The following is a 16,690-nucleotide window of genomic DNA, read 5'->3' on the forward strand; positions in this document are numbered from 1 at the left end:
GCGCTGCTGCCTCACAGGAAGTCATGTCCCTGGTGTTCCCTGCCTGGAGTTTCCTTCCATAGACATGAAGGTCTGGGGATTTGGTGATGGATAAAATGACACTAGTGAATGTATATACTTGTGTTCACCTTGCGATGAGCTGATGCCCTGTCCAGAGATTGTTTCTGTTTCTCATAATATCACAATATTATCTCTGAAAATTTGAGTGACAGTATGGTTTCCACTGTAGTTCCACTGATTCTGAGGTACCTACTCTTTCTGAATTATTGCACAAGTTGAAAGACTTGTAATAGCTGGACTAATGCTCAGGAGCAATTGATGAAGGCTAGGGACTCTGCCAAATGCTATGCAGATAAGAGAAGGAAACACAATACTAAATTCAGAGTGAGGCAAAAAGTGGTAGCTTGCTATTGAGGCACCTTCCCAAGATGGCCACCCCATAAACTTGGGTTACTGTACATTGATACTTATTCCACTGTCAGACAAATTGGTCCTGTCATCTACCATCTAGTTTTGACAGCTCATTTTCACATGCATGTCTCCTTTAACATTTCTCATTTTAAGCTTGGAGATTTGTGAAGATTACATGGGTACCAGCAAGTGACATCCATGTCCCATGCTTTTTGGCTCTCTTTCATCGGCTGGATGGCTGCATCCAGAGTTAATGCCTTGGGTGAAGGGGGTTTGTGCAGTATTTAGCCACTTTTATACAAGTGTGTGTGTCCAGTTTAGTGGTTTTTGTAAGAAAGGATTTCATTTCTGACCCAAGTATTTACATTTAACCAAGGTTTTAAGTTTCCCTGTTCTCAAATTTTAAATAAATTCATACGCAAAAGCAATAGTTTGTTCTTGGGCAAGGGTTTAAACAGCTTCTCTCCCTTGTTTGGCATTGTCTGTTTAGATCTCTAGCCAGAAACACAACACCTACAGTATATCCATCTCTTTGAATGCTCTACACATACCCAGTTAATTTTGTAATGGGAATTTTCTTCAATGCTTGATAGTTCAAGTCTGTGCCCTGTGGACTTATATATCCGTAAATATGCAGTGCCAGTTGTAATTAACTGTTGGTGAGCTGTAGTACAACTATTCTCTGTAGAGTTCAAGGTAAACAATTCTTGATTTAGAGTTTGTCAACTATTTAGCCTTAAATGAAACTCCTGCCAAATGAGGTCACCCACAAAGTTACTGAGGCCTCATCTTTCAAACATCCACCCATTAATTTTCTAACCTGTTAATCTAGGTCAGGGTCACGGGGATTGGAGCCTATCCTGGCAGCACTAAGTGCACTCATAAACATTTTGCCAATTTAGAGTTGCCATTTAATCTAACACATACATCTTTGGGATGTGACATCAATCGTAATTTTAGGTATTAAGCACATTCCAACATTTTGTGCATAACATTATCAAGAATACTAATTGTTTAATTAACTTAGGAACAGCTGTGTGGAAGCACCTGATTTCAATATACCAAAACAGTACGCATTCTTCAGCGATGCAAGTGTTCCTATTCCTTCTGGTGATTTCTTGGTTTTTACAATCTGTTTTGATTTACTGATATGTCAAAGCAAAAATTTGCGATTTTTTTACAGTGACCTGACTCACGCAGTAGCACATGGAACTCTAATAACACTTTAACAAAGGCAAAGCTGCTCTGCTCTGAAATGAACCAGCAAATATTATATTTATAATTATATTACACCCTTCCTTCAAATCAGTCACAATAGCAGCCCATCTCTTTCCTTAATAACAAAATTTTCTGTAAAGAACAGAGTGGTTTACAAATGTATTTTCAGGCTATTGTCTCCAATAAATTGCAAATAGTATACAAAGTCATATACAACAGGTGCATAAACCCTAAATAATTATTTAAGTAGAAATTTAAAATATTCAGATAATAATGAAAACTCTCTCCATTCAGCACTACAACATTACAGTTCTAATGTTGCCACCACACTGAAAAAGACAGTACATAAAATGAAAAAAAAAACATAGACAAAGTGAGTGCCAATCCCTTCATTAAACAGTAATAACAATCAGCAGTGATGTTCTACTGAGCGTTTGGGGGTGCGTTTGGAAAAGTTACTTGTTACTTGTACTTGTTCTTGTTGTTTGTATTGAAATTAGCATCGGCAAGGCAAGGCAGTAATCAACAAATAGTTATAAGTAACAGAAACAATGATTCCTTAGTGGGAAAAATAGGCAGCAGCTGACTTCCAAACGGTTCTCCGTGGTACATAGGAAGGCAACTACCGTTAAGGTACGGATCAGGCAAAAGCAATTGTAGGAGCAGACAAGAAAGTAAGAATTAACGAACAGTGGATATTCAGTAAGAAAGTTTTTCTAGACTGAACAGTTTTTAGCATTCAGCAAAGCACATCAGCTGAGAGGACGACAACATAAGGGTTCACTAATACGAAGGAGTACAGTTACATCTTAAGTAAGCAAAAAGAGGGGCACAAAGTCAAGGGGAACAGACAGAGAAAAGTAAAGCTAATGTCATAGAAAGACAAACAGCAGGCAGAAGAGTACTATAGAAGCTTATGTGGTCAAGCGATGTAAAATAACTAGCAGTACCTTAATCTAACTTTTTGCCTTATTTTTTTTGTTTTACCATTTAAGTTAAATCATTTAATTGTAATTAACAAAAAGTTGAGGAGTTTTAGCAATCCCAAGTCAAATTTTAGTAATGAGGCCAGTGTAATGAAAATCCTGTTTGATGTTGGACTTTTTAGAGGATGGCTTAGAAGAGTCAGTGTTCCATGAGGGCAACATCTGCTGGGGTTTCCCGCTGACCCAGGACCTCGAGCCCATGGTCACTGAACTGGAGGGAGGAGTTGACTGGCCTGCAGAGTAGGAGAGAATTGGCCCAGGTGTACTTTAGAAAGATAGCGTACACTACTAGGGTGATGTGGGAGGAGACTTCAGACCAGACAGGTAGAGATACTGTAGGTGGATCACAGTCATAAAACGCAAGGTAAAGGTTGCACACAACCCAGGGGCATGAACCCCAGAACTGTAACTTTCAAACTGTTTTCATGTCCTTGCAGACCCTGACAGTGTCTCAGAAGATTCTGAGGTGGCAAGCAGGCACAAGGAGCTCCAATGGGCTCAAAACCAGTTCACAAAAAGACACTGAGTTAATGAGAGCTGGGGACTCAATCATTAGCGGATTGAACCTCAGGTTTGCTCCAGTGAAAGAGAGTCTCACGTGGTGGGTTGCCTTCCGGGGGCACAGGTAGTAGACCTCCCTGTTAGGGTTCATAGGGTCTTACTCAGATCGGAGGTGAATTGTCCAGTTGTCATTGTCCATGTTGGAACAACTGACATAAATAAGGGTAGTCTGTCAGTTTTGTAATCCAAATTTAAAGAGTTAGGTGCCAGGCTGAGGAGCAGAACTGACAAAGTAGTCTTCTCCGAAGTTCTATCTGTGCCATGTGCCAGTCAAGGTAAGAATGAGGAGATTAGAAGGCTTAACACATGGCTCAGATCTTGGTATAGAGTAGAATGGTATAGGTTTATGGCACAATGGGATGGAAACAGCACTTATCAAAATTACTAACAATCTCATTATGGCAGCTGATTCTGGTTTAATCACTATTCTCATCCTTCTTGATCTGAATGCAGCCTTTGACACTATTTGTCACACTACTCTTCTTAATAGATTATCTTCAATTGGCATTACCCACACACCACTAGATTGGTTCAGATCCTACCTCTCAGGCCGCACTCAATCCAGCTCTATCTCACTAGCAAACATACTTTTTCCTTTCCACTCTCCTCATTTATTGATTGAATAGCAGAAATCAAATCCTGGTTTTCTTCAAATTTTCTTAAATTAAATAGTGACAAAACTGAGGTTCTCCTCATTGGTACAAAATCAACGTTATCCAAAACTGATTATTTTTCCTTTGTTATTGATAATTCCTCTCTCTCCCCTTCCCCACAGGTTAAGAGTCTGGGTGTCATCCTTGACAGTACTTTATCTTTTCAGTCCCTCATCAATAACATCTCCCGGTCTGCATATTTCCACCTGCGTAACATTAATCGTATTCACCCCTCCCTCACTCCCCACACCACTGCTATCCTTGTTCATAGCCTTGTCACTTCTCATCTGGATAGTGTAATTCCCTTTTCTTTGGTCTTTCGCGCAAATCTCTTTATAAGCTTCAACTGGTCCAGAATTCAGCTGCCCACATCATTACTAGAACCCCCTCTATTTACCATATCACTCCCGTTCTACAGTAGCTTCACTGGCTTCCAGTTAAGTTCCGCATTCAATTCAAAATTCTTCTGTTAACTTTTAAGGCTATCCATAACCTTGCCCCTCCATATCTGTCCGACCTCCTTCGTGATGCCATTCCCTCCCGCACCCTTAGATCCTCTTACTCCATCCACTTGACTGTCCCCTTTGTCTGTCTTACCACCATGGGAAGCAGAGCATTCAGTTGCTCTGCTCCCCAGCTCTGGAACTCACTACCATCTGAGCTTAGAAATATAAAATCATTATCACTTTTCAAATCTAAACTTAAAACTCATTTGTTTAAGACTGCTTTTTCTCTTTGATTACAATTGCTTTGTCTAATTTAATTTTTTGTATTTTAGTTTTGTTTACAATGTGTGTTTTATCTATTGTTCGGTGTCCTTGAGTGTTTAGAAAGGCGCCTACGAATAAATATAATGTATTATTATTATTATTACCTGTTCCCCCACAACAGGTTACATGTTTACTAGGGGCACCTATGTATTGGGGAGACATATGAGTAAGTTCATCGAGGGTTACTTAAACTAGGGTATGGGGAGGGGAGGTGGGCCTGGGAGTTTAATACATGCCAGGTTTAGAACTGTATGTGAAGAACAAACAATAGTGTAAAAATAAAAATGCATAATAATGTAAATTCTAACCCAAAATTTAAATGCTAAGAGTAAAATGAGTAACAATGAAAAATAGCTTGTTTTAATGACAGAAGTATTAAAAATAAAACAAATGAGTTGCAGTTGTTTGTAGCGGATGTGGTATAGCGGGCCGGGTTTTTAAAATTCATATAGCTGTGCCGTTCTCCGTTGGCACGATCGCACGACTGCAGGGAGTTAGTGAGGTAATTGGAGCGAGTCGCACCTGCACGTGTGGGTGCGATCGTTCATGATTGCCTCATTGGCTTCCTGCTGTGTGTGATTAAGGCGCTGCGCCCACGGAGACGCGCACGGGGATATGTGTGTGTATATATACGGATTGACACCAGAGAAGAGGAGAAATGAAAGTATCAAGGAAAAGAGAAAGCATGAGGTTAAAGGACGGAAAACATCTGGCCACCTGGAAAGTGGAGACACCATGAGCTGGGGCCCCACGAAGGAGCGTTTGGCTGATGCGCTCTGGGGGCTAGTTCACCCCACTAATGTACGAGTGAGTGGGGTGAGCAAGGCAGGTGTCCTCCCGAGGGATCCGAGGAGTGACTACGGGTGCGCGATGGGTGAAGGGAAGAGTGCTGACCTCGACAGTCTGGCAGTGACATCCGAAAGGAGGCCAAGACGGAGGTTGGCAGAAGGAGCTCGTGGCTTTTGGGTCTCCGCCGGCTGAGGGAGCAATGGGTGAGCCAGGGAGAGGGTGACAGAGGTGGGTCAGAGAATAACGAGAGAGAGAGAGAGACTGCTTTTTAACTTCTACTGCATTTAACCTCGGATTTTAAAGGATTTATTTATGGATGACTGTTTTTATCCCCACTAGACACAGGTTTTATGGAATATTTATCGGAACTTTGAACACTGCACTTTTTGTTTTGATAATTGTTTAAATAAAAGTACTTTAGCACTTTTTGAATATATCCCCTGGCTTCATGTGAGATTTGTCCCTATTTGTCAGCTCATCTCGGTGACATTACTGACGGTGTTGGGTTCAGGGCTCCCATAAGGACGTTGGGAGCGTGAAGAGAACCCACATCATCACAGCGGAGCACAATTATGATATTACAGAAACAACAGAAATCTGGCTAAATAAGGTGGGGATGAGTATAACATAGAGGGAAAAATATTTTTAGGAAGGATAGACAAAACAGAAAAGGAGGTGGGAGGACTTTAAATGCAAGTCTTCTTCAATTGGACAATGATCCCATAGGGTAAAGTGACCATAATACAATAAATTTCTCAGTGTTTTGTAAGAATGTGGATTTAAAAACTAAAACTGTTAGGTTTTAGCTTGTTAGGGAAAATTTTGAGCAGATGCAGGAAAGCGTAAGGAGGAGAAGCCATTAAGTGTGGAGACAGTCAAGGAGCAGTGGAACAGGTATAAAAATGTTTTACATATAATGCAGGACAGGTACATACCTAAATTTGGAATTATCAGAAAATTTAAAAAAAAAATCTGCAGTGAGTTAAAAACAGCTGTATAAGGTTTATAAGATTAATAACTCCAATGTGAGTCATAAGGGTGCATGAGAAAATTAGGGCAACCATTAAGAAGGATATAAGGGAGGCTAAAAGGCACTTAGAGAAGAGTATAGCAGGTAAGGCGAAAGAAGACCCAAATAGATTCTTTCAGTATTTCTGTAGTAAAAGAACATTCAAGGAGGAGGTGAAGTACATCAGGAATAGTAAAGGAGAATTATAAAATACAGAGAGTGAAATAGAAGATGCTCTAAACTCAAGCAGGTTATCGAGTACGTATATAAACCCTTGATACATTTTTAGGAAGTCAGTGTGCACTGGGGAAATTCCAAAGGACTGAAAAATAGCAAAAAATAATTCCATTATGTAAAAAGGGTGACCAGACAGATCCAAGCAACTACAGGCCAATAAGCTTAACCTGCATCACAGGTAAATTAATGGAAGAAATTATTAAGGAAAAGATTGAGCAACACATGGTAAGAACAGGAGTTTTACTGAACAGTCAGCATGGGATAAGAAGAGGGAGGTAATTCTTTATCAACATGCTGTAATTCTATGAGGAAGCAACAAAAGAATATGATCAAACTGAAGCATATGATATGATTTATCTTAACTTCCAGTAAGCATTTGATAAGGTGCCACATAAGAGGTTGGGCATAAAACAAAAAAAGATGTGGGAGTTCAGGGTGTTGTTTGTAGATGGGTGCAAAATTGGCTCAGACACTGGAAGAAGAGGTGTAAGGTGCGAGGAACCCAATCAGAATTGGCTGACATTAAGAGTGGTGTTCCACAGGGGTCACTGCTATTTTTAATATATACATACAGTAAATGATTTGGATAGGAATATAAATATTTGCAGATTATACCAACCTAGGTAATAATTTCGAATCTTTTGAATCATTACAGAGGGACTTGGACTGCATACAGACTTTGGCAGATTTGTACCAAATGAAATTTAATGTAAGTAAATATAAAGTATTACATACACAATAGGGGGCCTTAATTACATCTTATGAGAAGGATTTTGGAGTCATAGGGACTCAACACTATCAACTGCAAGACAATGTTCAGAAGCCATTAAGAAGGCTAACAGAATATTAGATTATACAGCACAATATGTAGAGTACAAGTCCAAGGAGGTCTTGTTCAAGCTTTATAATGCACTGGCGAGGTCTCAGCTGGAGTACTGTGTACAGTTTTGGTTTCCAGGATACAAAAAGGGCATAGCAGCACTGGAAATAGTCCAGAGAAAAACGATTAGGTTGATTCCAAGTCAAAAGAGGATTCCAAGGATTCAAGGTATGAATTATGAATTATGAGGAAAGATTAAACTAATTGAGCCTTTTGAGTTTAAGAGGAGACAAAATTCAAATGTTTAAAATTATTAAAGTAATTAGCACAGTGGACCGAGACTTTTATTTTAAAATTAGTTCAACAAAAACATGGCGACACAGTTGGAAAATTGTTATGGGTAAATTTTGCACAAATATTAGAAATTTTTATTTACACAGAGACCTATAGACAAATGGAAGACAGTAGGACTTTAAGGACTTTCAAAACTAGACTTGATGTAATTTTAGAAGAATTGTGTGGATAAGACTGACGTGCTTTGCTGGGATGAATGTTCTAATGCCAAACTTCCAGAAACTTAAGAATGACTTACCGCTAATATTTTGATGATCAATGCCTACATTTGGAAATTTCCATTCTTCTATTTGTAGAGTGGGACACAAGATGTCTGTAAAACAAAAGACATTTTATTAGACATAAAATGTTTCCATTTCAATGTTCTCTTACTACAGCTGTAATTCAAATGTCAAGTGTGAAACCTAAGCTGCTGCTTTTTAGTTTTGGCTTTCCACTTTCTAAATTAAAAAGCTTAATTCAGGAGCTGACACTTTTCATTAATTTTAATTTTTGATTAAAATCAGTTTTTGACTTGATGGAACACTACATATAAGAAACCATCACCGATATATACTATACTTTGAAGCTCTAAAAAGCACCATAATGTCAGCACTTTTTTTGGGCTCAGTAAAGCAAAGGTTAAAAGCAATTGCAGGACCACTAAAAGGTAGCTGGGGAGAAATACAGAAAATCTGAATGAGGATCCAAAATGGACTTTGAGTACTTTAGTAGTAAATTGACAATCAAGAAAAATTAATATTGTATTAGGAATGGTAAGGATGAGCTAATACATACAGAAATACAAAATGCTCTAAATTTGCATTTTTTTGATGTTTTCACATTTGAAGACACAGCAGATAGAAGGAGTATTAAAGAGATACTCAATGATTTGGAAATTACATATACAGAGACATAATGCCTTTGTAGTTTAAAAAAGGCAGACAACATTTACTGACTACTTATACGAAAGTTTGTTGCATCTGTTTTACATCACTGCACAATGAAGAAATCCCTACAAACTGGAAGTTAGCAAAAGTCTCATTACATAAAAAAGTCTGATCCTAGTAAGTATAGGCCAGTAATCTTAGCATGGATGTTTCATGGGTAAATTGATGGAAGTAATTGCTGTATGAAAAAGATCACACACCACATAACAAGAACAGGTGTATTAGGGATGAAAGTTGGTACTGTACTCATGCATGTCTGCAATTCCTTCACAAGGCACAATAATACACAATAAAATCATGAGTAAAAACTAGAGACAGAATATGGCTTACAATGGTGATGCTATAGTACCACAGCAACACATGTTGAAAAGAAAGATCATGTCTAGAAATATGTTTCTGTTTGTGAGGAAGAATTTTAGCATGCAAGTGCAGGAATCATACATATAATTAAAAAAAAAAAAACACACATACCGGCTCGTGTTACTGCCACTTTCACCCCATTATTGAATTTGTGCAAAAATTGTGCATTGTGCTTGTGCATTTTATGACATTAAAATATCGTTACTGATCAAATGAGGTATAATTGTTTAACTTGTATTGTCACACATATGTAAAAGGAGATAAAAAGATAACAAGATTAATCTTTGAAATAGTGTCCGACACAGTCCTGATAAATGAACAGAGGCTTTGTATTCATTCTCTTATTTTAATGAGCACTTCTACAAATATCCTTCAGTCCAAGCATCCATTAATTTTCTAACCAGCATGTACAGTTTAGGCCTAGGGTGACAGAGAGGCCCTAACACACATATAGTTACGCATATAGGACTGCTGGATGTGGGAGGATTGGCTGCACCAACAACAGTTGAAGCAAGTAAACACCAAGGCAAATTCGAATAAAGTGGCTATTTGGCTTGTCTATGATGGCAGCGACATGAGTTGCTCCACTTGTTAATACCAAAATAAATTTTTTTTAGTGTTTTAATGCTTGGGCGGCATGGTGGCGCAGTGGGTAGTGCTGCTGCCTCACAGTTAGGAGACCCGGGTTCGCTTCCCAGGTCCTCTCTGTGTGGAGTTTGCATGTTCTCCCCGTGTCTGCGTGGGTTTCCTCCAGGTGCTCCGGTTTCCTCTCACAGTCCAAAGACATGCAGGTTAGGTGCATTGGCGATTCTAAATTATCCCTAGTGTGTGCTTGGTGTGTGTGTGTGTGCGTGCGCCCTGTGGTTGGCTGGTGCCCTGCCCAGGATTTGTTCCTGCCTTGCGCCCTGTGTTGGCTGGGATTGGCTCCAGCAGACCACCGTGACCCTGTAGTTAGGATATAGCAGGTTGGAAAATGGATGGATGGATGGATGTTTTAATGCTTCAAAGAATAGACATCTCCCTATTAATACAACATGCATTGTCTTAGCAGAGATGCGTAATCACCATAGCACACAATTAATAGAACAAGCTAAACAGCACACTAATTTTACTAATACTAATCTGCAAACACTGAATTTGTGTCATTCATTTGGCTTTTGAAGGCAAACTAATGTTCATTAGTATAGCCCATAAGTAAAAACACACGTTATTAAATGGTACATTGAACAATGTAATACTGTCTCACAGTTATAAAGTTATTAAGTACAGGTAATGACAACCCAGGTAATTTTCTAATTCTGATTTGTACACAGGCATAAGCAATAACAAAGTCTGATCAGTCATATAAGAAACCTTAGAAATAGCAAAACAAAGGCTGTTTAACAGGAGTTCTGAAGTAAAGGATTACTATAAGACTGACAGGTTTGATTATATACAGAAAGCTTCAGAGTTGGGACAAACATAAAAAGAAGATAAATAGATTTGAAAAATTAAAGCACCACAAGTTTCTGATATTTGAAACTTGAATGAAGTTAACTCATATATTAAAAATTACTCTTCAGTAACATTTTTAAGCAGCTAATGATGTAAATATAAAACTCCATAGCAAAATTTACAAACTTAATGGAGCGGTTCTTTGACAAACCAGAATTTAAAAGCATGTTGATACAAAAATGGTTTTAAAGAGTTTGTTTAAAAGTAAATATCAGAGTTGCATTTAATTTCAATGGGTTGTATATAGTTGCGTGGATCGTCGTAGGCTGATGAAACTCTGACAATCATCAGCTAAAGGGGACATTCCAATCTGACGATCATCAATAATGGATCTCGAAAGCAACACCAAGGAGGGCAAGATTGTGTTAGAACAAAAAAAAAAAGTTAAGAAACAAAGACAAACACAGCCACATGGAATAATTTACTTAATAGTATGGTACACATTATTACTTTGGGGGTTTTCCATACTTACATACAATACTTGATGTTATTCTACAGAAATTGGATGAAATTAGATGAACTGCCTGGCAAGTTTTGCTGGGATAAATGACCTGTTCTCATCAAAATTGTTTTAATGTTCTTAAAGAAAATCCTCTGAAATGAGGCAGTGGAATTAGACTAAAAACATATAAAAGATAAAAAAAAATTGTAAAATGTTTGAATTTATATATTTAATATTCATTAATACATAAGTTTTCTAATCTGCTTGTTGAGATCAAGGTCATAGTGGGAGCCAGTACCTATCCTTGTGGCACTGCACACAGGGTGGGGACCAGCCCTGGATCAAAAGTCTTAAAAATGGTGACAGAGATTATGTTTTGGAAAAGCTATCATCAGCACAAATTAATTTAATTCTTAACATGATTTAATAAAACATGAGTAATAATGTGGAATACAAATTGAACTGCAATGTGTAACATTTTAAAACATAGCCAAATCCAAAACATTAAACTAACATTGCCTAGGTATCAGGATATGTTTGTGTTCTTAATTTTTGGCACATGCATGTGTTCAAAAACAGACAATTCCACACTCATTGTGAAGCCTTTGGAAAGTTATTTAACTTGCCTGTGCTACAATCATAAGAAATACATGTAAATTAGTGTATCACCAGTCTGCATGGGTAAAGCAAATTGAGATGGGGTTTGCTACAGAAAAGTACTGTCTATGTCTCCCTTGTCTATATCGGTTTTCCAGCAGATACACTAGTTCTGGGTTCATCCAGAAGGTGTTTAATTTACATTATGGTTTGTTTTTGCCTTGTCCTTGTTGATATCTAGATAGATTTCAGCCTCCCTGTGACTTTTAATTGAGTAAGCAGGTTAGAAAATGGATGAATAGAATTGTAAACCTGTTTGCAAAAGGGTAGCATAAATAATATTGATAAGAATTTTGTCACTATTTTAAAAATAAATGCTAAATTCTTCAATTATCCCAATTGCTGTTTTTTTTTTTTTTTTTTTTTTTACAGTCTTTCGTAAGTGACTCAGTGGGATCCAAAGCAAAAGAAATAATTTCTGGCTACCACCACATTCACTCTAAATTGTCTCCTGGCTTCACTAGCTGACAGAGGCAGAATTAACTGTGGCAAATGACCCATTTATGTGCCTTTGTATTATTATTAATCAAGAAAAATCCAAACTACAGGTGAAAGAAAAGTTGTTGCATTCTCCATTGCTGACATCCACACATGTATATTATAGCTTCACCTTCATGTAGCAGTCCACAATGACAGACCTAGCCGTAAAGAGTATTATTTCTTTCATTCTTCTCCACCATATTATAATATAACATGCTCTGCTAGCAGTCACTTCAAAAATGCAAAACAAAAATTAACAATGAAATTTTTACAGAGAACAGATATTTGTTATGTTCAGTGATATGTATAGTTCTTAAAACTTTGACTTTTTAAATGATCATTGATTCAGTCTTTCTATAATAACTACAGTCCTAACACAGCATTAGAGATACAGCTGTGGAATATAAAATTAGACAGTCCATCATATTCTTCTTTTCCTTACAATGGTGCATGTTTTTCATGCACGACAGAACCATCCCATCTGCTCAATGAAGCAAGTAAAATACTCATGACAGACAATGCTCGCTTAACTACCAGGATTGAAAAAACAAAAGTCCTAAATCAAAAGTGATGAAGCAGCTTAGCGTGTCGTCACATACATTTTAAAATATGTCACTCAAACTCCTGCCATGCGTCAGACACCCGTTGACATGAGGACCTGTAGATTATTAACCAATGACATTTCAATGTTTTCCTAAAAGCAGCAGCCTTTAAATTTCATAAGCCTTTATATAACGACTCTGTGTTAATGAATGCACAGTGAAATGGTTTGGATTTCCCTTTTTTCTGCTGAGAAAAGTCTATGGGGCACTCCTAAAGTAGTGGATATGTGATTTTTTTGAGGTGGTCATTAAATGGTTAATTGATTTAATAGTTAAATAGAAACTGTAAAAATGAAAAAAGAATAAATATTTAACAATTTTCCTAATAAGTGATCTTGAGACAAAATACCAAAAATTTAACACTGAACAACTGATGTTATATTGTGTTTGCAGTACACTAAATGTTTTATGAATCTAACAGCCCATCTTCACATCCATATTACCAATTTGCAACACATGTGTGTGTGAAATAAAAATATCTTAAAGAATAAAAATATACTTTGAAGAACTATTACAAAAATATTAAACACTTCTTAGTATGAGAAAAACTGTAATTATATTATGATTCACTGCTTTCAAAATACCAAAATTATTAAAAACATCCACCCTCCCCAAAAAACAAAGGGTATGCTTGATGATGGCACCCCCTGAAATAGTAAAACTATCTGATTTCAAAGTTACTATACAAAGCCTTGCTGAAATGATCAAAACATATTAGAATCCCTAAAGAATTTTACAAAATAATCTAATCCACAATTAAAGTCCTCAATTTCAAATCAATATTAAAATTCATCCTCTGACTAACCACAGCTATCGTCCAAGCCCAAAAATTAAAGAATTCCAAAGCTTGTAAATAGATTCTTTTCTGAATTGTTTTCTTGCTGCTATTGAGCTTAACCAGTACAAATTTAGGTTGTGAGAAAAAATGCAGAATATTAAGGATGAGAACTGAGAAAACCCATGCGTTTAAATTCAGATCAGTGGTGTTTTGAGGCAACGAACGTTTTTCAGATCAGAGAGAGTATCACCTCCTGTTTCCAGGTTAGAAATAGAGCAATCATTTATTAGAATAAGTCTTATTTGAAAAATAAAATAATATGTTATCAAGTAAATTTGTGTATCTCTTCACAAGCGGTTAATAAAGCCTTTGATTTACATTTTATTGTTTACGATCAGTAAACTTCTGAGGGGACATGTTGCATTTTGTTATGTAGGTCATGCATCCAGAGCTCAGGAAACATGGTCTGGACCATGTTCTGGAGAGTGTAATATATACAGTGGAATCTCGGGTCACAAACATCTCAGACCCCATACAAATCGGGTTACAACCAAAAAGTTCGCAAAACTTTTGCATCTATTCACGACCACACACTCAGGTGACGAACAAGCCAGTTTCCCTTCCGGTTCGTACATGCCAATGATTTCTGCATGTGTTCAGTCTCTCCCTGTGCATTCCCTGTGCAGCGAGCGAGCGAGAGAGAGAGCGCAAGCAAGAGAAAGAGAGCGCTAGCGAGCGAGCAAGAGAGAGAGAGAGCGCGAGCGAGCAAGAGAGAGAGAGAGCGCGAGCGAGCGAGCAAGAGAGAGAGAGAGCGCGAGCGAGCGAGCAAGAGAGAGAGAGAGAGAGCGTGAGTGAGCGAGAGAGAGAGAGTGCGAGCGAGAGAGAGAGAGAGAGAAGGCAGTTAAAGAATGCACCGGGCTTATTTTTAAAGAGACTGATTCGAGCATTGTTTTAACCTCGTTGCATTTAATGAAGACTTTTTTCTATTGGATTTTAACCTCCACTTCACTTCTGTTTACTCACTTCTGCGATCAGTTCGTAGCGTGCATTGTTGCAATGTTACTTTTCCTGGTTGTTTATTAAATTATGGATTTTTCAAATGTTCATTTTTTTCCCTGTGCTTAAAACTCATTAAAAAAGTGTTTTTAGTGAGCGGTTCGTAGTGCTATAGCGCGAACTCTTGCAATGTTAGTTTTTTCTGTTGTTCAAGGTTTTCTCAGGGTTATTCATTGTTTTTACATTTAGTTTACTACTATACTGTGCATTCTATGGTGTAATTAACTATATTTGTGCTTAAAAATCTTAAAAAAAAATATTTACATACAGTTCGTACAGTCTGGAATGGATTAATTGTATTTACATATAATCCCATGGGAGAAATTACTTCAGGTCACGACCAAATCGGGTTGTGACGCGAGGTTCCACTGTATATACAGTAATCCCTCGCTATATCGCGCTTCGACTTTCGCAGCTTCACTCTATTTTATATGTAAGCATATTTAAATATATATCGCGGATTTTTTGCTGGTTCGCAGATTTCTGCGGACAATGGGTCTTTTAATTTCTGGTACATGCTTCCTCAGTTGGTTTGCCCAGTTGATTTCATACAAGGGACGCTATTGGCAGATGGCTGAGAAGCTACCCAACCAGAGCGCGTATTACCTATTAAATAAAACTCCTCAAATATATTGTGAGCACGGGGGCTGTTCGCACCCCTAGAAGATACGGCCGCTCCTCAAAAAACGCTGAAAGATTACCTTCACATTGCTCTTTTCCTTGCTGGGCTGAAATGTGGCTGCTTTGTCAAGCGATATGCTTCCTGCATGGTGCTTCGCATGCTTAAAAGATCAAACAGCATGTATTGATTTTTGATTGTTTGCCTTTCTCTCTCTCTCTCTTTTGCTCTGACATTCTCTGCTCCTGACGGAGGGGGTGTGAGCAGGGGGGCTGTTCGTACCCCTAGAAAATACGGATGCTCATCTAAAAATGCTGAAAGATTATCTTCATGTTGCTCCCTTTCTTGCAGCTGGTTTGTCAAGCGATATGCTTCCTGCATGGTGCTTTGCATACTTAAAAGCTCGAACGGCACGTATTGATTTTTAATTGTTTGTTTTTCTCTGTCTCTCTCTCTCACTCTCTCTGACATTCTCTGCTCCTGACGGAGGGGATGTGAGCAGGGGGGCTGTTTGCACCACTAGACGATACGGACGCTCCTCTAAAAAAATGCTGAAAGGCTACCTTTACATTGCTCCCTTCCTGGCAGCTGCGTTGTCCGGTGGTGCTTCGCATACTTAAAAGCCCAAACAGCCCTATTGATTTCTGATTGTTTGCTTTTATCTCTCTCTGACATTCTCTGCTCCTGACGCGCCCTCCTTTGAAGAGGAAGATATGTTTGCATTCTTTTAATTGTGAGACGGAACTGTCATCTCTGTCTTGTTATGGAGCACAGTTTAAACTTTTGAAAAAGAGACAAATGTTTGTTTGCAGTGTTTGAATAACGTTCCTGTCTCTCTACAACCTCCTCTGTTTCTGTGCAAATCTGTGACCCAAGCATGACAATATAAAAATAACCATATAAACATATGGTTTGTACTTCGCGGATTTTCACCTTTCGCGGGGGGTTCTGGAACGCAACACTCGCGATCGAAGAGGGATTACTGTATATATATATATACAGGTGGCGCAGTGGTAGTGCTGCTGCTTTGCAGTAAGGAGACTGTGGAAGATTGTGGGTTCGGTTCCTCCCTGTGTGGATAGCGCTTTGAGTACTGAGAACAGCGCTATATAAATTGAATGAATTATTATTATTATTATTATATATATATCTTTGTGACAAAGTGAATATAGCAGATTGGATGGTTCATCGCAGATTTGCTATATAATACAAAAAACCTAATCTGTTTTAAAGAATGATTTTAAATGTGATTATATTACAAAAGGCACAATACTATAACTACATCTAGACTAGCCTTGCGTAAAAATATAGATTTTCCAATTAATAGTTATTGTTCGTTTTGTTATTGTTCGTTTAAGTGATTCAATATTAATTCTTAAAGTCTCAAAATCGTTCTCATGAACCTCTATCCTACGCAATTAATATATGTAGATTTTTGCTCATCTTCATTTTTAGTGTCCTATCC

General features: G+C 37.9%; 1 protein-coding gene across 1 annotated transcript in view; it reads right to left on the bottom strand.

The window, feature by feature from the left end:
• Window positions 1–16,690, bottom strand: part of col16a1 (collagen, type XVI, alpha 1) — a 346,728-nt gene that overhangs the window by 279,240 nt on the left and 50,798 nt on the right. The window contains exon 3 of the mRNA XM_051936205.1: window positions 8,047–8,121. Coding sequence (XP_051792165.1) covers window positions 8,047–8,121 — 75 coding nt within the window. The remainder of the gene's footprint in view (window positions 1–8,046; window positions 8,122–16,690) is intronic.

This window comes from Erpetoichthys calabaricus, chromosome 14, assembly GCF_900747795.2.
Source record: "Erpetoichthys calabaricus chromosome 14, fErpCal1.3, whole genome shotgun sequence".
Lineage (NCBI taxonomy): Eukaryota > Metazoa > Chordata > Cladistia > Polypteriformes > Polypteridae > Erpetoichthys > Erpetoichthys calabaricus.